The following is a 26,676-nucleotide window of genomic DNA, read 5'->3' on the forward strand; positions in this document are numbered from 1 at the left end:
TGCTCTTTTGCTCCCCCCATATTACTTCCGTGAGTCAGCTGACTTCTGCTGACCCCGGCGTCCCCCGCCTACCCGTTGATCTCCCCCGTGTGGGAGTCTCACCTCCTTACCTTCCTCCACCCCCCCCCCCTTTTGGCGCGGGAAAAAGCCCGCGCTTTCCCGAACCAGCCCCGCCCCCTGTGGCGCAGCTCCTGTTGCGGCCCTTATCCCAATTCCCTCATCCCCCGAATCTCACCTCCCTCCAGCACCGACGCCCACATTTCCCATCATCATCATCTCGTCTACCGAAAAGAAAAAAGGAATTTTAGGAATTTTAACCAGAACTCTACCCACATCCCCATCCATCATTCCACCCATGAAGTATTCTTTACCCATATTTACAACCCCATATACAACCGACATCTCCCCCCGCAACCACATCCCCTCAGTTCGAGTCCAGTTTTTCCATCTGAATAAAGGTCCAAGCCTCTTCTGGCGTTTCAAAATAATGGTGTCGGTCCTGATAAGTGACCCACAGTCGCGCAGGCTGCAGCATGCCGAACCTGACTCTTTTTTTATGCACCACCGCCTTGGCCCGGTTGAAGCCAGCTCTCCTCCTTGCCACCTCCGCGCTCCAATCCTGGTAGACTCGGATCACCGCGTTCTCCCATCTACCGCTCCGCACCTTCTTGGCCCATCTCAGCACACTTTCTTTGTCCGCGGAGCGATGGAACCTTGCCACTATCGCCCTTGGCGGCTCATCGGCGCTGGGTCTCCTCGCCAGGACCCGGTGAGCCCCTTCCAGCTCCAGGGGGCTCGGAGAGGCCTCCGCACCCATCAGCGAATGGAGCATCGTACTTGCGTACACCCCGGCATCCGCTCCCTCCACTCCTTCGGGAAGACCCAGAATTCAGAGATTCTTCCTCCTCGACCTGTTCTCCAGGACCTCAATTCTCTCGGCCCACTTCCTGTGCACTGCCTCGTGCGCCTCCATTTTTACCGCCAGGCCCAGGATCTCGTCCTCGTTGGTATTTACTTTATCATTCACCTCATGAAGCTCCACCGCCTGGGTGTTCTGGGTCTCCTTCAGCCCCTCGATTGCCAACAGCATTGGCGCCAGCACCTCCTTTTTCTGCTCCTCCACACATCGCTTGAGGAACTCCTGCTGGTCCGGCCCCCACGCTGCTCGCCCTCCGCCATCTTGCTTTGTTCTGCTCGTTTTGGTCTCTGCTCCAGGGCCTCTTTCCTCGTCGTTCCACCGCTAATTTCTGCCATATATTGTAAGGGGGGACCTTACTGCACCTTCCCACACGGGATTGATTCAAAAAAAGCTCCGTTGGGGCTCCTCTGGAGAGCCCGAAAATCCGTTGTCGCGGGAGCTGCCGAAACGTGCGGCTTAGCTCCGCATCGCCGCAACCGGAAGCCCAGATGGGATTTGTGAAGGGTAGGCAGCTAAACACAAATGTGCGGAGGCTCCTCAATGTGATTATGATGCCCTCGGTGGAGGGGGAAGCGGAGGTAGTGGCAGCTATGGACGCGGAGAGAGCCTTCGATCGAGTGGAGTGGGAGTATCTTTGGGAAGTGTTGCGGAGGTTTGGGTTCGGGGAGGGGTTCATCAGTTGGGTCAGGCTGCTATATAGAGCCCCAGTGGCGAGTGTGGCTCTGAACCGTCGGAGGTCGGAGTACTTTCTGCTGTACCGGGGGACGAGGCAGGGGGGTGCCCCTTATCCCGCTTGTTTGCACTGGCAATTGAGCCGTTGGCCATGGCACTGAGGGAGTCCAGGAAATGGAGGGGACTGGTCCGGCGGGGGAAGAGGAACACCGGGTGTCGTTGTATGCCGACGACCTGTTGTTGTATGTGGCGGATCCAATGGAGGGGATGGCGGAGGTCATGCGGATCCTTGGGGAGTTTGGGGACTTTACGGGGTATAAACACAATGTAGGGAAGAGTGAGCTCTTTGTGGTGCATTCAGGGGACCAGGGAAGGGGGATAGACGAGCTACCGCTGAAGAGGGCGGAAAGGAGCTTTCGGTACCTAGGGATCCAAGTAGCTAGGAGTTGGGGGGCCCTGCACAAGCTCAATTTGACGCGATTGGTGGAGTAGATGGAGGAGGATTTTAAAAGATGGGATATGCTGCCACTCTCACTAGCGGGTAGGGTGCAGTCGGTCAAAATGACAGTCCTCCCGAGGTTTCTCTTTGTGTTCCAGTGCCTTCCCATTATGATCCCCAAGGCCTTTTTCAAACGGGTAAGCAGGAGCATCATGGGATTTGTGTGGGCGAATAAGACCCTGAGGGTGAAGAGTGTGTTTCTGGAGCGTAGCAGGGACAGGGTGGGGCCGGTGCTGCTGAATTTGTGTGGCTATTATTGGGCAGCCAATGTGGCGATGATCCGTAACTGGGTAATGGAGGGAGAGGGGGCGGCGTGGAAGAGGCTAGAGATGGCGTCCTGTGTGGGCACGAGCTTGAGGGCGCTGGTGACGGCACCGCTGCCGCTCTCGCCGACAAGGTACACCACGAGTCCGGTGGTGGCGGCAACGCTGAAGATCTGGGGGCAGTGGAGGCGACACAGGGCCGAGGTGGGAGCCTCGGTTTGGTCCCCGATTCGGGAGAATCATCGGTTCGTCCCGGGAAGAATGGATGGGGGGTTTCAGAGCTGGCACGGGCAGGGATTAGAAGAATGGGGGACCTGTTCATCGATGGGACGTTTGCGAGCCTAGGGGCGCTGGAGGAGAAGTTTGGGCTACCCCTGGGAAACGCTTTCAGGTACATGCAAGTGAGGGCATTTGTGAGGCGGTAGGTGAGGGAATTCCCGCTGCTTCCGGCACGTGGGATTCAGGACAGGGTGACTTCGGGTGTATGGGTTGGAGAAGGCAAGGTTTTGGCGATTTACCAGGAGCTGATGGAAGAGGAGGAGGCCTCGGTGGAGGAGTTAAAGGGCAAGTGGGAGGAGGACCTTGGGGAGGAGATAGATGAGGGTCAGTGGGCTGATGCCCTGAGTAGGGTTAATTCTTCCTCTTCTTGCGCCAGGCTCAGCCTAATACAGTTCAAAGTTACTCACAGAGCGCATATGACAGGGGCGAGGTTGAGTAGGTTCTTTGGGGTGGAGGACAGATGTGGGAGGTGCTCGGGGAGCCCGGCAAATCAAGTCCATATGTTCTGGTCGTGCCCGGTGCTGGATGGGGTTTGAGGGGTTTTGCGAGGACTATGTCCAAGGTGGTGAACGCCCGGGTCAAGCCGAGCTGGGGATTGGCATTATTTGGGCTATCGGACGAGCCGGGAGTACAGGAGGCGAAAGAGGCCGGTATTCTGGCCTTTGCGTCCCTGGTAGTCCGGCGGAGGAGCTTGCTACTATGGAAAGATGCGAAGCCCCCTAGTGTGGAAGCTTGGATCAATGACATGGCAGGGTTCATCAAGCTGGAGAGGATAAAGTTTGCCTTGCGAGGGTCTGTGCAAGGGTTCTCCAGGCGGTGGCAACCATTCCTAGACTACCTCGCGGAGCGTTAGGAGGAGGTCAGCAGCAGCAGCAGACTGAGGGAGGGGGGGTTTCTTTTGAGGTGGCGTTTGGGTGAAGGTGTTTTTTTTCTCCCCTATTTGTGTTTTTAAATGTTATCTGGGGGGTTATTGTATATGGGGAAAATCCAATGTATAATTTCTGATTGTTGTGTTCTTGTTTCCTCCTTTTTGTTGGGGGGGGGGTTTGTTGAAAATTTGTTGAAAAATTTGAATAAATATATATTTTTTAAAAATAAAAAATAAATCTCTGGTCTGCACCAGATATTCTGTCGGATTCAGGTTACCAATTACTCATGTTAGCAGATTCCATTTCACCTGCAATCTAAGCAATACCTTTGCCTCCCAATAGCTATGATAATGTGACTGGGAATTGAATCAATATGAGCACTAGTTGTGTGTACTGAATTATCAGGACTCCGATCTTTCTTTCTTTTTTCTATTTTTATAAATTTAGAGTACCCAATTCTATTTTCTTTCCAATTAAGGTGCAATTTGGCCTGGGCAATCCACCTAACCAGCACATTTTTGGGTTGTGGGGGTGAGACCCATGCAGACACAGAGAGAATGTGCAAACTCCACACGGACAGTGACCCAGGACTCCTATCTTTCTAAGGCAGTGAGATGACACCAGACAGAGTCAGTGTTCTGATTTATTTTACATGCAATACCTATCCCCGGGAATATGTTTAATAGTCTAATTCAACTATTCCACATCATTATTTGTAACATCTGAAAATATATGTTGTGCAAATCTAGCCCTTGAGATGGGAAAAGTTTCACTTTTTAAAAATAAATTTAGAGTACCCAATTCATTTTTTCCAATTAAGGGACAGTTTAGTGTGGCCAATCCATCTACCCTGCACATCTTTGGGTTGTGGGGGCGAAACCCACGCAAACACGGGGAGAATGTGCAAACTCCAGACGGACAGTGACCCAGAGCCCGGATCGAACCTGGAACTTCAGCGCCGTGAGGCAGCAATGCTAACCACTGCGCCACCGTGCTGCCCGAAAGGTTTCACTTTATAACTCTGTATTTGGAGAGCTGTGCAGTGCTAACTACAACACTCTCTGTCTCTCTGATGGTATCAAACTACAATTCCCAGCAGACTTTATTTTTAACAGAGAAACATGGAAGGGCAAATCTGACCTATCAACCTCCCCCAATTCTCTGTGATGAGAATTGGTTTAAGACCCTAAGACATAGGAGCAGAATTAGGCAAACTCGTGTTTGCTGCTCCGCCATTCAATCATGGCTGATATTTTTCTCATCCCCATTCTCCTGGCTTCTCCCCATAAACCCCTGATCCCCTTATTAATCAAGAACCTATCTATCGCTGTCTTAAAGAAACTCAATGATTTGACCTCCACAGCTTCTGCAGCAAAGAGTTCCACAGATTCACCACCCTCTGGCTGAAGAAATTCCTCCTCATCTCTGTTTTAAAGGATTGTCCCTTTAGTCTGAGATTATGTCCTCTGATTCTAATTTTTCCTACAATTGGAAGCACCCTCTCCACGTCCACTCTATCCAGGCCTCGCAGTATCCTGTAAGTTTCAATAAGATTCTCCCTCATCCTTCTAAACTTCAACGAGTACAGACCCAGAGTCCTCAACCATTCCTCATATGACAAGCTCTTCATTCCAGGGATCATTCTTGTGAACCTCCTCTGGACCCTCTCCAAGGCCAGCGCATCCTTCCTTAGATCCAAAATGGCTCACAATACATCAAATTGGATCTGACTAGAGCCTTAGCAGTACATCCCTGGTCTTGTACTCTAACTCTCTCGACATGAATACTAACATTGCATTTGCCTTCCTAACTGCCGACTGAAGCAGCACGTTAACCTTCAAATTGAATCTTGCCATCTCCTCTGCCCTCTTCCTCCACTTTTACTGTAGAAGCCATGATATAGTCGGACACTTTAGAAACTTTCAAGCGGTTATTGGATAGGCACATGGAGCACACCAGAATGACAGGGAGTGGGATAGCTTGATCTTGGTTTCGGACAAGGCTCGGCACAACATTGAGGGCCGAAGGGCCTGTTCTGTGCTGTACTGTATGTAACACGTTGTCCAGTCAGCTGGAAAGTTTACTGCGCTCAACAAATAGAACTATGCTATCACTCCATCTCCAAAATGTACCAATAAAACCCTCCTTCCCAAACTGATATAAAATACAAGAAACACATATTTGTTACTCAATTTGTCTGGAGCCGCCGGCTAATAGATCTTTTCAGCATTCCCAGATCGGAATTAACCCCCTGTGGATTGAATTGAAGTTGACAGCAACATCACAGTAAAAACTAACCCCAAAATCCTTCCCCAAAAAACTGAGAACCTGACAATTATGTTGCTGTCAGAAGTACTAAAAACTGTGGGGCAAGTTGTTTAATGAATTGTGTTGCATAGTGTGCAGATATCTGTCTGAGACATGCTGAGTTTCGGTAATATAATTGCCGTGGTCAGTTTTTGCATCTATGATTTCAATAATCTTGAAACACAAGATGAGTCTCTAAATCAGTTTCACGTTTTTCTTTCACATTTTTCAGATATGTTTTTTCCTTGTCATCTCCTGGCGCATCGACTCTGTCCTTGGATACAGTTCCAAAGGTGTACGTCACCCTCTGATATTTTATCTAAGATGAGTTAACACTTTGGTTCAGACTTTTTGTCAGGAAAAGTCTATTTTGGAAATACTAGACACCTGTTCATTTTTTTAAAGATTCTGACAGACCTACTATGGATTTGGTGACCAATTCAGTCAGTTTTTTAAAAATGTGATTACACACTTACTGTGGCATTTGCCAGATTTCTAGCACATTTTTCATGGTTTGGGAATGCTACGTCAACTTGTTCCCTAAATTGACGGTGATGATTTGGCTATCAGTGAATTACCCTTTGGCTTAGCACTTTCTCCTCCTTTCAGCATCGCACCATACCACATGCTGCCAACCCACCCATTTAAAATCCTCATTCTCTGCTGCTTACCTAAATATCATAAACTTGTTCACACCAAGGTATCTTCACTGCTTTTCTCTTTCAGCCTCTGTACCTAGCAACTTCTCATTCGGATTCATTTCAATCTGCATCTGAACGCATCATGCTCTCCCTCATCTGAATTCACTACATTCTTAACCTCCCTTCATCTCACCCTCCATATCCGCTTCCCAACTCTTATTCACAGCCTCGGTTCACTATTTAACACGCTCCTGGTCGGCTTCCCACGTTCTATCCTTTGAAAACTTCAGGTCATCCAAACCTCTGCCCGCCATGTTCTTACTCTCGCCAAGTCCCATTTACCCCTCACCTCCATGCTCCCTGAGATACACTGGCACCAGGTTTAGCAATGCCTCAAATGTAATATTCCCATGCTTGTTTTCAAATCATTGCCTCATTTCCCTCTGCTCTGTAATTTCCCCCCTACAATCCTCTGAGATATCTGCGATTCTCTAATTCTGACCTCTTCAATATCCCTCATTTTGATTGCTTCACCGCTGGTGGCTGTCCCATCAGCTGTCAACACTCTAAATATTAAAATGCTCCTTAAACCCTGTCTCTTTGACCAAGTTTTGGCCATCTACCTTAATATTGCCTTACATGGTGCGGTGTCCAATTTTGCTTGAAAAGTGCTCTGTGAAGTGCCTTGGGTCATTTTATTACATTAAAGTCAGTACATAAGTACACAGTTGTAAATGGCTCTGTACCACCAGCAACACGGCTGTGGGCATCATTACTTCACTTAAGTATTGTTTAGTTTAAAATGCTCCTAAGGTTTGAAAGCAACAATTCTAAATTATACTGCTAGCCATTATTCACAACTCAAATTCAAGTTTCTTGGATCCATTATGCTTTATTGAAATCTTACTGATAATACTAATATTTATGTCACACCATACAGTGAGTAAAAATGTCTAATTTCTCCTTTCATTTTTAGGGTCAAGGTAGAAGTCGCCTTGCTGATGATGAAATGATTCCCATTATGTTAGTTAATGATAAGCTATGGAAGGTGTAATGTGTGAGGTAAGACATCCTTTTATTTAACTTAAAAGTGAGAATGACACCTAAGAGGAAACTTGAAAATTATGTTGCTTATTGTTCACGTGAGTACTGCATTTTTCCATTTAATCTTCCTTGTGCTTATCAAGGTGAAGGATGTCAATTCTCGGAAACACAACACATTTCCATTTTGGGCACTCCGTGTCAATAGAAACACTCACAGGTAAGGTTAGAACAGTTTAGATACAATGTGTGTTCATTGGGCATGACTGAGGCTTCTGGCTCGGATTGTTCCCAATTGTTACACGGGAACATAAAGGATACCAGTCCACGTCCATTCCTTTGGAGGCATTTGGTAATGGCAGCCATAACTTCCAAAGAATACAAAGAACAGTACAGCGCAGGAACAGGCTCTTCGGTCCTCCGAGCCTGCACCGATCATGATGCCTGCCAAAACTAAAACCTTCTGCGCTTCCAGGGTCCGTATCCCTCTATTCCCATCCTAGTTCATGTATTTGTCAAGATGCCTCTTAAACGATGCTATGATATCTGCTTCCATCACCTCCCCCGGCAGTGCGTTCCAGGCACTCGCCGCCCTCTGTGTAAAAAAGACTTGCCTAACACACCTCTAAACTTTCCCCCTCGCACCTTAAACCTATGTCCCCCTAGTAATTGACTTTTCCACCCTGGGATAAAGCATCTGACTATCCACTCTGTCCACGCCATAATTTTGTAGACTTCTATTAGGTCGCCCCTCAATCTCCGTCATTCCAGTGAAAAAAATCTGGGTTTATCCAACCTCTCCTCATGGCTAATATCCTCCAGACCAGGCAACATCCGGGTAAACCTCTTCTGTACCCTCTCCAAAGCCTCCACATCCTTCTGGTAATGACATCATCAAATAGCACCTTTCTAAATGGGGTGCAGATAGGTAACGCGCTCTCATTCTAAGTACTGTAACATCAAATAGACATGTTAAAAATTTGCTTCAGTCACGCATTGCTGTATTTTTACATTAAAACGATGTAAATTCTTACAGAATGTTAGATCTTTCATTGGGAAACTGTGCATATTGGTTATGTTGCTGGAATACTAAGCCAGAGGACTAGACTAATGATCCCGAGATGAGTTCAAATCCCACCACAGCAGCTAGCGAATTCAAAATCAGTTAATTAAATGAATCTGGAACAATAAATTAATATCACGAATGATGACCGTCCACCCATCAGATTGTCATGCACCCTTCTGTTTCACTAATGTTCTGTAGGGAAGGAAATCTGCTGTGCAACTGCCCTGGCCTCTATGTGACTCCAGACTCATGGCAATGTTTATCATAGATTATCATAGAATTTACAGTGCAGAAGGAGGCCATTCGGCCCATCGACTCTGCACCGGCTCTTGGAAAGAGCACCCTACCCAAGGTTAACACCTCCATCATAACCCAGTAACCCCACCCAACACTAAGGGCAATTTTATCATGGCCAATCCACCTAATGTGGTTGACTTTTAACTGCCTTCTGAAATGGCCTAGCGAGCCACTCAAATGGCATGGTGGCTCATGAACACTTTTTCAAGGGCAAGTAGGGATGGGCAATGCAATAACACCAATATCCTGTGAAGTAATTAAAAAATAACAATTCTGCCGTTGTGTTTCTCAAGCTCCCTGGCACTTAAATCTTCAACATATGTGCAATGTCAAAGTTCTGCTTCTTCTCACCTGATGCAGTTACAGCATACAAGCACTGTGCTGTCTGTCGCAACAACTGGTTAATTCCTCCAAGCTTTGACAACCAGGGAAAGGCAAAGCCCTGACATTTCATGCATATTGCGGTTTAAAGTTAAAGTGACCCTAAGAAAGGTAGGAACAGAATGAAAGAAGTAGAATGGTATTTTGTGCTATTAGAGACCTGGAATTTCAACATGCAAATTATGTTTTGCACTCTTAAGTCTCTGCCCCTGCAAAACATACCATATATGTAAAGTTCCTTATGATATACACTGTAATGTCTCTAGTCCAGAATGATTGAGACGCAGTCATTTCTGAATTTTGGGATTTTCTGAATTATACAATGGCTTTAGAATGCCTAACCACAAGTCCGTGAACTGCAAAACACGATAGATATGAATACCTGAAACATAAAACATTATAAAACAGTAATAAAAATTATTTAACTTATCCAAGTATTGTATTGTTCATGTTTGCGCTCCGAAAGGACTGTACTAAAATAATGCTGATGATTTCAAGGAAATGCTTAGGTCTACTCAAAAGATTTCCAGATAACTGGTGTTTCCGAACAATAGATTTCCATTCTGGAGAGGTTGCAGTGTAGTATTAATTCCTGGGGTGGCAGGACAGATATATGGAAAGAGATTGAGCCGGTTAGGATTGTATTTGCTGGAGTTCAGACGAATGAGGGGGGATTTCAGAGAAACCTATGACTAGACAGGGTAGATGCAAGAAGGATGTTCCTGATGGTGGGTGTGTGCAGAACAAGGGGTCACAGTCTGAGGATGCAGGGTAGTAGACCATTTAGGACAGAGATGAGGAGAAATGTCTTCACCCAGAGAATGGTGAGCCTGTGGAATTCATTACCACAGGAAGAAGTTGAGACCAAAATATTGTGTATTTTCAAGAAGCAGTTAGATATAGCACTTGGTCAAAGGGGATTAAAGGATATGGGGGAAGGTGGGATTAGGCTATTGAATTAAATGATCAGCCATGGTGAAAGTGAATGGTGGAGCAGGCTTGAAGGGCCGAATGGCCTCCTGCTCCTACTTTCCATGTTTCTATATGTGTCTTGCATGTTGCGATTGGTAAATTATAAAGATAAGGGAGTGATTTACATAATACCTACAGTACCTTTTCCAAAATAAAAATCAAATGATACCAGGACAAAGAAAAGCAGACTGCTAATGCTGGAGATCCAAAACCTAAACAGAAAGTGCTGAAAATAGGTGGCAAATCAGTCAGCTTCTGTAAAGTGAAAAGATAGGTTAATGTTTCAGGCGTACAACCAACATCAGATCTAGAAATTAATATGATGGGGAGGTGCTGGCGTTGGACTGGGGTGGGCACAGTAAGAAGTCTAACAACACCAGGTTAAAGCTTTCAGTGCTTGTGATTTCAAATAAACCTATTGGACTTTAACCTGATGTTGTGAGACCTCTTACTGGATGAATGAGCATTTTATAAAGTTGGATTAAGATGTGGGAGAAAATCAGCAGATACACCACTCAGTAAACTGTTTTAATATATAAAGAAATCAGTTAGACAATGGGACTGCATTATAAGATGCAAAATATGCAAAAAGCTATGGGGGTGGGAAAACTTGAAAAATTCTCACAGAAGCGACACGGTGGCATAGTATTTAGTTGCCCCACAGTGCCAGGGACCCGGGTTGAATTCTGGTCTCAGGTGGCTATGGAGCTTTCATGTTCTCCCTGTGTCTGCGTGGGCTCTGGTTTCCTCCCACAATCCAAAGCTGTGCCGATTAGGTGCATTGGCCAAGGTAAATTGGCTCTTAGTGTCCAAAAGGTTAAGTGGGGCTACTGGGTTATGTGGACAGTGTGAGGCATAGCCTTAGATAGTGTGCTCTTTTGGAGTGTCGGTGCAGACTCGATGGGCCGAATGGCCTCCTTCTGCCCTGTAAGGATTCTTCTCAACAAAACAGTGAAAAATTGGAGACAATGGGAGAAAAGGCTGCTAATGTACAAAGTCTGTCTGTAAATGTGACCTGATGATCTGTGAGTTGCTGTGATAACTTCAGTGCGCATTCCCAATCTGACCTCTTTGCCACATTGAAGGCCTAAAACAAAGAGACCAGATTGGACTCGGTGCAAGCTTCAGGAACAGTATCATTTCTGGTCACTCTTCATCCCTCTGATCTGAACACTGGCCGTAGTAATATAGGACCATGCCCATGTCTTTCATTTTCTTCACAGAAAGTGATGCCAGTGATGTGCGTGGGACTGTCAGTGTCAAGGAGAGGGTATGTTGATTTACATTTAAAGTATAGCCCATTCGTTAGAACACAGCATTGGGATAATTTTGTCATGTTGGCCTGTCTTTATTCTCTCTCTCGATTGCTTGCATTTTCAATAGATTTATTTCTGACTTCCTGGCAGTTACATGTTCCTCAAGTCTTATTCCAGTTTGTGCTGGTCACTATCTGCAGTTTGAGGTTATCCACTTTGGTACTAAAATGGGATATCAGAATATTTTATAAAGGGTGAGTGGCTAATAAGGAATAATATTCAGCGAGCCCATGGCGCCCTTGAAAATAAATCACAGAGAATGAGTATGCAAATAGAACATAGAACATAGAACAATACAGCGCAGTACAGGCCCTTCGGCCCACGATGTTGCACCGAAACAAAAGCCATCTTACCTACACTATGCCATTATCATCCATATGTTTATCCAATAAACTTTTAAATGCCCTCAATGTTGGCGAGTTCACTACTGTAGCAGGTAGGGCATTCCACTACTCTTTGCGTAAGGAACCTACCTCTGACCTCTGTCCTATATCTATTACCCCTCAGTTTAAAGTTATGTCCCCTCGTGCCAGCCATATCCATCCGCGGGAGAAGGCTCTCACTGTCCACCCTATCCAACCCCCTGATCATTTTGTATGCCTCTATTAAGTCTCCTCTTAACCTTCTTCTCTCCAACGAAAACAACCTCAAGTCCATCAGCCTTTCCTCATAAGATTTTCCCTCCATACCAGGCAACGTCCTGGTAAATCTCCTCTGCACCCGCTCCAAAGCCTCCACGTCCTTCCTATAATGCGGTGACCAGAACTGTACGCAATACTTCAAATGCGGCCGTACCAGAGTTCTGTACAGCTGCAACATGACCTCCCGACTCCGGAACTCAATCCCTCTACCAATAAAGGCCAACACTCCATAGGCCTTCTTCACAACCCTATCAACCTGGGTGGCAACTTTCAGGGATCTATGTACATGGACACCTAGATCCCTCTGCTCAGCCACACTTTCAAGAACTTTACCATTAGCCAAATATTCCGCATTCCTGTTATTCCTTCCAAAGTGAATCACCTCACACTTCTCTACATTAAACACCATTTGCCACCTCTCAGCCCAGCTCTGCAGCTTATCTATATCCCTCTGTAACCTGCTACATCCTTCCACACTATCGACAACACCACCGACTTTAGTATCGTCTGCAAATTTACTCACCCACCCTTCTGCGCCTTCCTCTAGGTCATTGATAAAAATGACAAACAGCAACGGCCCCAGAACAGATCCTTGTGGTACTCCACTTGTGACTGTACTCCATTCTGAACATTTCCCATCAACCACCACCCTCTGTCTTCTTTCAGCTAGCCAATTTCTGATCCACATCTCTAAATCACCCTCAATCCCCAGCCTCCGTATTTTTTGCAATAGCCTACCGTGGGGAACCTTATCAAACGCTTTGCTGAAATCCATATACACCACATCAACTGCTCTACCCTCGTCTACCTGTTCAGTCACCTTCTCAAAGAACTCAATAAGGTTTGTGAGGCATGACCTACCCTTCACAAAGCCATGCTGACTATCCCTGATCATATTATTCCTATCTAGATGATTATAAATCTTGTCTCTTATAATCCCCTCCAAGACTTTACCCACTACAGACGTGAGGCTCACCGGTCTATAGTTGCCGGGGTTGTCTCTGCTCCCCTTTTTGAACAAAGGGACCACATTTGCTGTCCTCCAGTCCTCTGGCACTATTCCTGTAGCCAATGATGACATAAAAATCAAAGCCAAAGGTCCAGCAATCTCTTTCCTGGCCTCCCAGAGAATCCTAGGATAAATCCCATCAGGTCCCGGGGACTTATCTATTTTCAGCCTGTCCAGAATTGCCAACACCTCTTCCCTACGTACCTCAATGCCATCTGTTCTATTAGCCTGGGGCTCAGCATTCTCCTCCACAACATTATCTTTTTCCTGAGTGAATACTGACGAAAAATATTCATTTAGTATCTCGCCTATCTCTTCAGACTCCACACACAATTTCCCATCCCTGTCCTTGACTGGTCCTACTCTTTCCCTAGTCATTCGCTTATTCCTGACATACCTATAGAAAGCTTTTGGGTTTTCCTTGATCCTTCCTGCCAAATACTTCTCATGTCCCCTCCTTGCTCGTCTTAGCTCTCTCTTTAGATCCTTCCTCGCTACCTTGTAACTATCCATCGCCCCAACCGAAACTTCACACTTCGTCTTCACATAGGCCTCCTTCTTCCTCTTAACAAGAGATTCCACTTCCTTGGTAAACCACGGTTCCCTCGCTCGACGCCTTCCTCCCTGTCTGACCGGTACATACTTACCAAGAACACGCAGTAGCTGATCCTTGAACAAGCCCCACTTATCCAGTGTGCCCAACACTTGCAGCCTACTTCTCCACCTTATCCCCCCCAAGTCACGTCTAATGGCATCATAATTGCCCTTCCCCCAGCTATAACTCTTGCCCTGCGGTGTATACTTATCCCTTTCCATCATTAACGTAAACGTCACCGAATTGTGGTCACTGTCCCCAAAGTGCTCTCCTACCTCCAAATCCAACACCTGGCCTGGTTCATTACCCAAAACCAAATCCAACGTGGCCTCGCCTCTTGTTGGCCTGTCAACATATTGTTTCAGGAAACCCTCCTGCACACACTGTACAAAAAACGACCCATCTATTGTACTCGAACTATATCTTTTCCAGTCAATATTTGGAAAGTTAAAGTCTCCCATAATAACTACCCTGTTACTTTCACTCATATCCAGAATCATCTTCGCCATCCTTTCCTCTACATCCCTAGAACTATTAGGAGGCCTATAAAAAACTCCCAACACGGTGACCTCTCCTTTCCTGTTTCTAACTTCAGCCCATACTACCTCGGAAGAAGAGTTCCCATCTAGCATCCTCTCCGCCACCGTAATACTGCTCTTGACTAGCAGCGCCACACCTCCCCCTCTTTTGCCTCCTTCTCTGAGCTTACTAAAACACCTAAACCCCGGAACCTGCAACATCCATTCCTGTCCCTGCTCTATCCATGTCTCCGAAATGGCCACAACATCGAAGTCCCAGGTACCAACCCATGCTGCCAGTTCCCCTACCTTGTTTCGTATACTCCTGGCATTTTTTTTTTTATTGATTGAATTTAAAATCCATCCATTGCCATGGTGGGATTTGAACCCATGTCCCCAGAACATAGCCTGGGAGTCTGGATTACTTGACCAGTGACATTACTACTAAGCCACCATCTCCCTGCTAAATATGTCAAGCAATTCAGAAAACAAATGGTACATTAACTTTTCTTGCGGGGGGAGGAGAGGGCGGTTGCATTATAAGAGTAAGGAAATCCTGCTGCAATTATTTGGCTTTGGTGAGACCATATCTGGAGCACGATGTACAGTTTTGATATCCTTATCCTTACCTAAGGAAAGATATACTTGCCTTAGAAGGCATGCATTGAACATTCACTGGGATTACAGGTCTGCCTATGAGTAGAACAAATCTGTATTCTCTGAAGTTTAGAAGAATGAGAGATGAGGCTGAATTCTCTGCCACCCACTGCTGTTAGCGAGGTTCCCGATCTGGTGGAGAATCGAGTGTCAGGCTAAAACCAGGTGCCAATCCTGTTCCGATGCTCCAATCCCCTGTTGGTGGCGGCAGCGAGCTACACGCCCTGCACTGGCGGGAGATACAAAGTGTTTCCTGCTGTGATAAAGAGTAAGTCAAAGCACTTAGCGGCTTTTGATGTTGTGAGGACCTGTCAATCCAATCAAGAGTGTTTATAAACATTGTGGTTAGCATCGGAGCAGGATAATGGAGATGGATTCAAACGTGAAGGGAAAGATCAATAAACAATCCACCAAGCAGCTGTCTGGAGTAACAAAACCGTCTAATCAATGGCTAATACAATTTATTGCTGTGTAAAATTGAATGGAAGATCTACATTTCAAAGGATGTCAAGGGATTTCAATCCCTTTGAAGTGTACTGGGCTCTCAAGGAAGCCTCTGATACTTGTAATAGCTGCTGCTTTGAAAACTCCTGTCTGAGGCATGTTACGATGGGGTGGGAAAATTGATGTGGATGTTCAGCCGTGATCTCATTGAATGTCAGAACAGGCTCATGGGGCCAAGGGCTGCTCCTATTTATTGTGTCTCAGCTGGAGACCCAAGAGGTACTCCTCTATTGTTCAGGTTAAAGAAGACTTACTCTCTACGTCAGGAGGCTCACTTCACTTGGAGAATGTTCGATTCGGACTCTGGTTATTAAAAGTGGAAGTAATTTTTGCTCCTCAACAATGACACCCATGAGCCTGCTGAACAGCAACAAGAATAAATCTTTTTTTTTTAAAAACACATTTATTTTGAGAATATCATGCATTTTACAGTATGAAAGCAATTTGTTTATATTTTTATTGTCACTTACGTATTTTCTGTTTCTCCTCTGACTGATTAGGATCCTGTCAGCAGGTGGTTTGAGGAAAGTTCTAGAATATCTTTATTCTCCTGCTGGCATTCCTCAGTGATACTTATAGGAAAAACAATATCCCCGAGTACAATATGAAACCTGCTTATGAACGAAACCAAGAATGCCTGCCACCAAAGAAAAGAGAATTGCTACAGAACAATACTGGAGGTGAGGATGTCTTAAAAAATAACACATTACCAGCCAATATTCCTACAGTAAACGATGCTGATTGGTCGAGAAGTGCTGTTGAAGAGAACCAAACAACACTGAGATATGGAATCCGAGCTGATAACGGTGAAAGCTCACCAGGAGTCGCAGTGGATCAGTATGGCATGATGTACAAATTAGCTGTACCTTCTGCAAACTACTCACTAAGTGCTCAACATTCATTGGTGAATATGGGACATCTCTCACCAGCATACAGTATTGCACCTCCACTTCTTCAGCACCATGGGGTTCCATATACACCTGTGCATTACACCCAGCTACCCCACACTTCATTGCAGTTTGTTGGAGCTCCATATCCGGTACCATATGTCTCTCACGGGATTCTGCCAAATCCATTGATTTCCTCTGCAGTGGGCATCCCCGCCTCTCATCTTTCCCAACTTGTTTCATATCCTTCCATGATGGCTGAGGCTGGCACTCCTCCTCCACGGGCAGCATCTCCTGCACAAACCTATAGTAAAGCCACTGGTTCTCCTGTACACAATTTGACTCCACAAGGACCACTGCCTCACCTAACCACGGCAGATCTTTCACAAGGCATGAGCCATGCTAGGATCCCACTCCACTTCCAACCGTCGCTGTTAACACCATCGTTTGCAACATTTGCCACAGCAGTGCCAAATCCAGATATTTGTCATGAAAATAGATATAGCATACAGATGGCAAAAGACAAAGAAATTGCTGAAACTATAATAGAAGTCTCTGCAAACCGAGGTGAAGGAGCAGCAGACCATCAGAATTTTGAGAGACGACCACGTCACGAGAGATTTATAGAGCTTCAGGCACCCCATTATGCTGGCAGTAGAAAGGAAGCTCAGCTCTCTGCCTCATCCATGGAGAATCTAAGAGGCAGTCCCCATTTTTCTGTTCACAGAGAACCAAGAAATGAGGTTATCTCTCCAGCTCAGAGGAGTACACCAGACACGGACCTAGAAGTCCAACAAGTAGTTGGGAGTTTGGGTGCTCAAGGGTCTCAGGGTACTGTGGTTGTTAGAAAAGAAGTCTTAAGTAACATAAAAGTTTCACAAAATTCATTTAAAAGTCAAGAGCAATTAAGACACCTCTCACAAATCATTCCAGGTAAAAACATTGTGGAATTTTGTTCCAGTGAAGAATTACCACGGTCTCCCTATCTGCCTGCTCAACAGCACATTACCATAGGACTCAAAAGGCAATCGTTAGATGACCAACGTGGACGTTTGCATAAAACAATGATATTAGCCAATGGACAGCCAATATTAATGCCTGTTGATGCATCTGTTCTTGAGGAACATGCATTGGTTAATAATGTTGTTGCACCTACTGAACCCATAATTCAAAGTCATCCTGATGGGCAAACAAGAGCTTGTTCAGTGGCTCGACTTCCGACATCACAATCCATGGGACCACTCCCTCAGCCTGTTCTGGTCCAGCAGTCCCCACCTGCTCATATTCCTTCACACTTTATGAAAGGTGCCATCATCCAGTTAGCAAATGGGGAACTGAAACGTGTAGAAGACCTGCAAGCGCAGGACTTTGTGCATAGTGCAGAGATTAGTGCCGGGCTAAAGATTGACTCCAGTACGGTGATTGACGTTGTTGAAAGCCAGCGTCCCGGATATGTCACCCTTCATTTCTCTGTAGGAGAACCTCAAACAAAGGTGAGTCTGCAACTCCAAGTAATCTTCATAAAGCAAAAAATGTTGGTCAAAAATCAGATACCAAGTTAGTCCATTCCTGCTTGAACTAATATGGCTGCCAGACATAATACAGGTAGCCCAAACATTTGTGTTGCCCCATAGAATTGCTGATTATAATGGAGCTTAGGCCTTTTTGGTTAAAGCTCTTGTAAAGTTGAGCCAGACCAGTGCAGGGAGTGTTTGCAACAGCAAAGATTTTATTTACGTGGTTAACATCGGGAATTATATTGCTTTTATTTCATTAATGTAAATGTATTCCTTTGGATTTGAGATATTTAGATTTTTCTCCTGTGTTGTAGGTGAGTGTGGAGGTCACTCCAGAGCATCCATTCTTTGTATTTGGTCAGGGTTGGTCCTCTTGTAACCCAGACCGCACTGCACACATCTTTGGACTTTCATGTCAAAGACTCACAGTGGGTAATGTCTGTGTATCACTCGGTGTCCAGTCTTCTGGCAGGAGCTCTACGCAGCCAGCATCCTCTCCAATCAATACTATTTCAGTTCACGATTCAAGGACCGTGGGAACATCTGAAGTTGTCATAGCTCCTCCAGAAGTCTCGATCCACATTAGTAGAAACTCTGAGGTTAGAAACCATTCAAAAGACCCGGTCATGCAGTATTTGCATAGAGACTCTGAAAACACAGGCATTCCCAACCACCCGAATTATCAACATCGTTGGTCCACCCCAGTTTTCCAAAGAGATGGTTTTCAATCAGAGGAGGCAAAAATTTCCTCCCGGCCTTCCTTCATACCACAGGAAGTCAAACTTTCAATTGAGGGACGTTCAAATGCTGGGAAATAACTGCATGAACTCTGAGGGAGTATAAATTAAGACAGTTTCACACCTATTATGACAGCCTTTTGCCAGTTATAGTAATGCATTGAAATGTACTTTTGAAATTTTTCGCAAAACATTAGCAGCATAGAGATTGGATCTGCCATTGGCATATTAATGGAAAATCGGGAATGTGTGACAGATTTTACCTTAAATAATTAAGTTGCTGTTAATGGTTCAAAGCCAATATTCTTTGATGAATAATTGTGTGTTCCGAAATTGCAAATCTTTCCAACTTCAGAATTAATGTAGTAAATTCTTCATTTTGTTCCCTGCAATGCTTGTTTTGCCTGGGGTTGGTGATCTTGGTATGAAAGAATGTAGATGGTAAACTCTTGAGGCCCCCTAATGTAAAATTCAATATATTTTTTAAAATGTATTAAATGTTACAACTTAGCTATTTTCTCAATTGGCAAACCAGGCTTTTACTCCATTCTCATCATACAACTTTTAAATTAGGTTAAAAGTAATGTTGATATGTTATCATTTAATTTAAAGAAAATTGTTAGTGACCGATTTCAAAGTGGACAATTTATTTGGTATACGGGGACTTCGCTTGGTGAAACACAAAATGCAATTTTGATATTTTATCTGAGGAAATGAGAAAAAAACAGTGTTTGTAAAGAGCCCTATAGCTTGTTGTTTCGTAATATTTTGGTTGAAAATATGCAAGTTCTTAAGAAAATATTTTGCAAAGGGTTATTGACGTGCAGGTGGTCTCAACTTCCATATGTTGGTCCCCTCAACCTTCATAGAAATTGAATTTGAACCATTAATCTTTACCAGATGTAGCATTAATTTTGCTAATCAACAGGACTTGGTGGTTTTAAGTCCAGAAAAAACAATCCAAATTCTCCATAGTGAACTATGTATGTCCTCACTATGTCATTGAATAAAAGATTTGCCATGCATTGACCAATGTAAGCTGGATTTAACACATGGTCAAATTATATATTGATTTCCTATCCTCAGCTTAAAATTTAAGGTATTTAAAATAATGTAAATGTTTATGATACAATAAGCATAATCAAAAGGGTAAGAACATTGTCCTTTTCATGTTGTAAGAACATTCTTTTGTAACCTTCAAAGAGGATCAAGTAATTTTCTGAGATACCATGTTTTAAGGTGTTTTGTGTGTGTTTTTGTACTAAATTCATCTGATTAACAGTGACTTTAAAAAAAAGGTTTATGTACTCTGGTGTAATAGTAAGTGAAATGAACACCCTGTACTGATTAATTCTGCTGTGTGGTGTTATTGATGCTTGAAATTACCCACATTTGTGTCTCCTGGCTGTAGAGGCGTCATCTTAAAATGTCTTGTGGTGAACAAGGACTTGCGAATCAGTACACTTCCAAAGGGCGCACACATAAATTGGACCTACCTTTGAGTGACTTCATTTTCTTTGCACTTTTTAAAAAACTTTTACAAGATTCCATTTAATGTTTAGAATCTACTTGAGGTGCAACAGTGGTTTAATTAATCGCATTGAACAGAAATGGAAAAGAAAGTGAGCTTCAGTTCAAGCTGCATGTGAAAAAGGATTAGCTGTGTAATGAAAGGCAGTTAGATGCTTCTGTACTAGTGGCAGTTCATGCATGGTCATATGCAAACAATATAGCTGATGCAATTGCTTTCACCATTTGACTGATATTTACAGGTAGATAATGAGGTTAGGTGCACAAAGTGTTGTTTAAACTGTACAGAAGTATGCTCTTGGTATACGGCTCCCCTTACAGCATGGTGCTGTAGGTCTGTGCATTTATCTCTTTTAAGAAAGATATTAAATTTTTGATCTTTGTGTTCCACTTCTACATTTTTCAACAAAAAAGGCTTTGGGGTAATTCAGCTGAACTGGGTGGCTGACATCCTCTTGCAGTTGACCTGTTTTTTTGATAGAGAGATACTTCAGTTACAGGTCTATGGCTTTTGCCACTGCTGTTCAAAAGTTAATGTTTTCATGAAAGCAAAGTCGAAAGTTGAATTAGGTCAAATGTGGGGGAAAAATGTAACTTTGAGATGATAGATAAAGAGATAACTAGGCAATGGGGAAGAATGACTGAGGGATTTTAGGGTATATTTCTGGAATAGTGGGTGCACCACTTGAAAATGTGGTTTTATTCCATTGGTGATTGGGGACTCCAGCGCCATATGACTAATTACATTTGTATTTAGGTGGAAAGAATATTAGGAATAGAACTAGTTCTGAAGTACTTTTTTAAAAAGAAATACCTTTGTATGTGTTATATTTTATATTAAACATTTTGTCACTTAGCACTTTTAAATGATTACAGTGCTGATGCCACGAGTGTTATTCCATACAGGTTTATTAACTAGACCTCCCAATATACTTTTTGATGTTGCTGTGCATACCTATTTTCTTTTGTCATGTAATTTATATGCACTTTGACAGCTTAAACTGAAACTTTCATCTCCCCAAACCTTATCTTAAAGAAACAAAGTAACATTTTCAGTTTATCTGCAAATACCAAAAGAGAAAAAAAACATGTTTTCATAATGTAGTATGCAATTAATGAAACAGATTTTAAATATAATATTGAGAAATCTATGCACGACACGCTTCAGCTGATTGTGTGTTTCTTTTATCCATTTTGTGAAATTAAGTGGTATATTTGATCAGTAGCATTAGAAACGCAATGTATTTAATTACTGGGGGAATAGAACTTGCAAAAATTCATGTACATAGCTGTGAAAACATCAACTTTTGCACACCTTAATGAACATACCAGAGTTTACTTTTGTTTTAAATTAACTGTTGCATCCCCAGTAATCTGACAGTGACCCCCCCCCCCCCCCCATACATCACGGGTTAAATTACAGTGATACATAACCCAAAACCACGAGTGTTTTAGCAAATGTTTTTAAAAATCCAGACATTTTCTTATATGAAAGGCCTGTCATTTTTATTTTCATCCAAGGCTCGGCATATTTACTGGAACATTGGGAATACCTAGGATTGAAACTAATTTTGTCATCGAGGAATGAATGTCCATTGTCAACTGTGGTACTCGGAATCACTCTTGTGAAATTTTATCCTTAGTGTTGTCACTGGAAGTAACTGACTGCCCAGTTCATGCAGTATTTATATCCTAAACCACATCTACAATTTATATGGGAATTGCACTTGCTGAGAACTGACATGGAGAGGACGTAAAAGGGAACTATAACAGTTCAAGAATTATGCCAAAGGTCTAAGTAGGCTGTTATGGGTGTCATAAGGTTAAAAGATTTTACTTGTGTAAAATAGCACTGGGTGCAAAGTACAAAACTTGAGCTGTAGCCAAATCCCACAATACAAATCCCTCATCTCTGGGCTAGAAATTGAATCTCTTATTATCCTTACTTGCAGTAAAAGCAGCTTTAATATTTTTTCTATTAAGAAACTATCAGCCTTTACTGATTTACAACATTGATTGTTAAAACAAATTTTTGCTGGACTGAAGATTGCAAAATAAAATTCCATATCAATTTAGTTACATTACGTTCACTTTAATTTGTTGTTTTTCAAAATTCTTGCCGTCTAGATTTTTAAAAGTATTTAGGCCTCATTAATTTCTTTTGCAACATTGCCTGGAGTGATGTAGTTTTTGTGCAGGATTATCTACTGTCTCTTTCGGTCAACATTTGTAAGAACATTTGAAGAGATGTACAGAAAGTTCTTTTATACAAGAACATTTTCAAATTCACAAAAGTGCAAATTGAAACAGTAATGGCAAGTATTATCTACTAATAAATTATCTGTTAGGTGCATAATATGTTTTAATGTTACTTTAACAAATATTAGTATTATATATTTGTGCTATAGGAAGTTTTTAATGCATGAAAGTTTCCTTTCAGACTACTTGATCAGGAGAAAATCCAATTTGGATACATAAGTAGGAAATCTGGTTACTGTATTTCCTTTATCTGTGTGTCTGTCAGCATGGGTCAGTATTTACATTTCAAGGTGACGATAACTCTTTTGAAGCACCAACCTTGCTGAATTTCGATTTGTGTTTTCTGACATTTACAATGAATTCTTTGTGGCTTAAAAATATGTACATTGTATATATCTGTACAACAAGAAAGTTTATTCAAAGTGCTATAGGTAAGATTTTTAAAACTGGACATCTGTTTGCTATTACACCACGCCAAGTTCTTTTTAACCTGTGTAAGAATAGAAAGTTAACACTAATTACTAGCTTATTTGTTTTAGAATTTCTTAGAAGGGATGCTGACAGGTTTTAATTTGTATACATTTCAACTAGTCTGCAGGTCAACAGAAGGGAGACTGTATTTAAATCATACAAAACTAAACTATTGGCTTATAACATATCTTAATGTTAGTCAGCACATGCACAATATAAAGTCAAAGACAAGCAGATGGCTACTGTTTCAACATGTGGATTTAATGCCATTTTAAATTAGTGCAATTCTTCATAGCTGGTTTTCTGGAATGTGATTGGCAAAGACAACATACATTGCTAGACAATATACCATATCTTGTATGGGAGAGGAAGACAAAAATATTTCCAACTTGCTTCCAAAGTTGTTTTTTTGCAGATGACCAATAGCCATAGTAATTAGCAAAGCCAGTCGACGAGAGCCCAGGACAAGGTGGCGAAGGTTCCTTCTTACTGTTGGCTGTTAACTCCGAGTACTGAATCCCATTTGTAGCTTTTACGATTTGCACATTTTTGATTCTATAAAATTTGCAGTAGTTATTCACATTTTTTAACACTGTAGAGTTTGTAATTATGTTCACACTATTCTTGGAATAAGTTATTTTCTATTAAATCCCTCTATTTAAATGCGCCAAAGCATTTGATAATTGAAATAACAGTAGAAAACTTTAGAAATGCTCAGCCAGTCAGGCTTGCTTCTGTTTCTCTCTCCATTGATGCTGCCCAACCTGCTGAGTATTTCCAGCATTTTCTTTATTTCAGATTTCCAGCATCCATGGTATTTTGCTTTTGCATTAAGTAATTTAGATCCCTCAGCATAAAATGTGGCAGACATGGATTCGGGCTACAGGCTTGACTGTCTTGCCATTTCAAATTGTTATCTACATTTAGTGAATTTAAATGCTCACTCTCTGTAGGATTTGATCAATACCCGCATCAAAATTGGCACAATTTACATTTCATGTACTCACTCACAAATATGTATACCAAAACATTCCTTCCTTTTATTGTGTTTTGACTATTATAGGAATTGTTTTAATATGCATTAATGTACAGTTGCTAGATGGGGAGCATGGTACAAATGCAGGAACCTTGTGTAAATTTTATTAATTTTAATTAGATGTTTCACCATGATGACCATTTTATGGGTTGCAGATGTCACCGTATAAGATTTGAATCTTTTAAACCCATTCCAAAGCCTAAAAATGATATTTTTTGTTGGTTTATCTTAAATTATCCTGATAAATTATGTTTTTGGAAAGCAAAATTTGCTAACGTGCAGTTATTTTCTTACACTGTCATATAAACAAGAAGGTTTCAGGCATTTGAGCTTTATCTGTAGAAATATTAATGGAAAAGGTCTGCAAAGGCTAACGAGAAACAGGCTTCAATTTCAGTCTCATTTGCTTTACTGCTTTAGATAAATGGGTATTGGTCATCTTCTGAGTGTTAGAATCACTGCATTCCTACCAGAATCCTTGAAAGCATTAACCTATATCTTGTGTTTTTGTAACCATTTTTTCTAAAAAAAAATTAAAGTTTTAGATTTGTATATTTGTATTTTTGTGGCCTTTATGCTGTTTAATGTTAATTTTGTGTACTGCAAAAGAAAATGTATTTTTATTGTCAAGCCTAACTTCTTATGTATGATTGCATTAATTTGTTGGTATGTAAACACTGCATAATATAAACTCTACATTTTACTTTGTCTTGGTAATTATTGAATGGGCTCATTAATTGCAAACAGCATTGCTTACGCCACTAATCCCCTGTATAGTCCATCAAGTCAAATTTTGTTTTTCTGTTGTGATCATGGGAGCCAATTGAGCCAGAGCTTTCTTTTTCATCGTGCCCCCGTTTTTCTTTCCAATTGGTTATTTTCTAACTCTACCCACCACGTTGTTCAAACCTTTTCGACCAAACATTTGCGCTGAGAAATATTTTTTGAGGCTCACCAATTGCACTACAAGTCCAAATATAAATGGTATCGCAGATTGTGCACAAGTTATGAATATTTTTATCTAGAAATGTGCCTTCAAGATATTCCAAGGGTACATCTCCAATAAGTGAATTAATTTTATTTCAACGCCGCTGTAGCATGGTGAATAGTGGGAGAAAGGAGACAAATGTTATTGGAGGCGTGCAGATAGAAGTCATTTTCATGTGACGGCGATTGTCTTAGTTTGTTTGTCCTCCCACACAACTGACACTGTCTGTCTTTGGGATGGGGGGGTAAAGAGCGGGAGAAGTGCGGTAAAGCGTGTCTTGAAAACACTCAGCGATTTGGCCTCCACAGTCTTCTGGAACAATGAGTTCCACAGATTCACCACCTGGCTGAAGAAATTATTTTTAAAAAATATTTTATTCAAGGCATTTTCATATAAATAAACAAAAGACAGGGGATATTGAGGCAGGTCCGTGCGTGAACAGAGCCGTGGTTTGCACTATTGTTTAATTTGTGTCTTGACTTTTTTTTAGTACTGTACAATGTCACTTTTTCTATATGCCTAAAATACCTCAAAATAAAATTGTTTGTTTAAAAAAAATAATAAATTAACCAAACAACATTGTAAACAACCAACACCCAAACCCCCCCAATACCGCCCCCTTCTCAACCCCCCCTCAAACCTCCTTAAGGAAATAAATAAACGGCTTCCACCTCCGGGTGAACCCATTCACCAAACTCCTCAAGACCAACTTGACCTTCTCCAGCCTCAGGAATTCCGCTAGGTCGCTCACCCACACCACCACTTTCGGCGGCTCAGAGTCTCGCCACCCAAGCAAAATCTGTCTCCGGGATATCAGAGGCAAATACATCGGTCTCTCACCCCCTGGACTCCCAGGCCTTCCGACACCCCAAATATCGTCACCTCTGGATTCGGAACTTCCTCCACCTCAAACATTACGTCCGCAAACCCCCGCCAGAACCCTTTCAACATTGGACACGGCCAGAACATGTGATTCGCGGGGCCCCTGCGCACCGCCCACACCTATCCTCTACCCTCTCAAAGAACCTATTCATCTCGCCACCGTCATGAGCCCTATGTAATTATTTAAACTGGATGAAGCTTAGCCTTGTGCACGACGAGAGCATATTCACCCTCCACAGGGCCTCAGCCCACGTCTGGACTGCCAGCTCCCCTCCTAGCTCCTCCTTCCACTTGCACTTTAGATCCTCACCAGGACCCCTCCCAGTCCATCAACTCTTTGTAAATATCGGACACTTTCCCCTCCCCAATCTCGTGCCTCGACGGCACCTTGTCTTGCAACCCAGGGCGGCACAGCCCAGGAAAGAACGGCACCTCGCTCATTCCAAAATCCTGGACCTGGGTGACTCATACTCTTCCTTCAGGTCCTCCAACCTTGTAAATTTGCCCCTTATGAACAGATCCCCAAATCGTTCTATCCCTGCTTGCTGCCACCCCTGAATCCTTGCATCCAACTCCCCGGCACAAACCTATGGTTGTCACAGATTGGTGCCCACACCAAGGCAACATCCGGTCAAAAATGCTGCCTCCACTGTCCCACCACCCTTGGGGACGACACCACCACTGGGCTCAGGGAGTACCTGGCCGGCGAGAATGGCAGAGGCGCTGACAACCAAGCCCTCAAACCTGTTCCCCTACAGGATGCCTCCTCCTGGCCGACCCCTCCCGCAGCACCCATTTTCTAACCATAGCAATATTCGCTGCCCAGCAGTAGATCGTCATGTTCGGCAGTGCCAGCCCCCACCCCCTCGTCAATGCTCCAGAAAGACCCTCTTAACCATAGTGTAGATGGGCTTTAGAGTGGT

At 43.2% G+C, this 26,676-nt stretch overlaps 1 protein-coding gene across 3 annotated transcripts in view; it reads left to right on the forward strand.

The window, feature by feature from the left end:
• Nucleotides 1-24,586, forward strand: part of LOC140430493 (ataxin-1-like) — a 49,737-nt gene extending 25,151 nt beyond the window's left edge. The window contains exons 2-7 of one of the 3 annotated variants that reach the window (XM_072517992.1): nucleotides 6,041-6,103; nucleotides 7,426-7,511; nucleotides 7,637-7,710; nucleotides 11,430-11,476; nucleotides 15,947-17,826; nucleotides 18,165-24,586. In XM_072517992.1, coding sequence (XP_072374093.1) covers nucleotides 16,051-17,826; nucleotides 18,165-18,668 — 2,280 coding nt within the window. In that variant the 5' untranslated portion in view covers nucleotides 6,041-6,103; nucleotides 7,426-7,511; nucleotides 7,637-7,710; nucleotides 11,430-11,476; nucleotides 15,947-16,050 and the 3' untranslated portion in view covers nucleotides 18,669-24,586. The remainder of the gene's footprint in view (nucleotides 1-6,040; nucleotides 6,104-7,425; nucleotides 7,512-7,636; nucleotides 7,711-11,429; nucleotides 11,477-15,946; nucleotides 17,827-18,164) is intronic. The other 2 variants (XM_072517993.1, XM_072517994.1) reach the window with 2 other exon arrangements.
• Nucleotides 24,587-26,676: the final 2,090 nt, after the last annotated feature.

This window comes from Scyliorhinus torazame, chromosome 10 (genome assembly GCF_047496885.1).
Source record: "Scyliorhinus torazame isolate Kashiwa2021f chromosome 10, sScyTor2.1, whole genome shotgun sequence".
In the NCBI taxonomy this organism is placed as follows: Eukaryota; Metazoa; Chordata; class Chondrichthyes; order Carcharhiniformes; family Scyliorhinidae; genus Scyliorhinus; species Scyliorhinus torazame.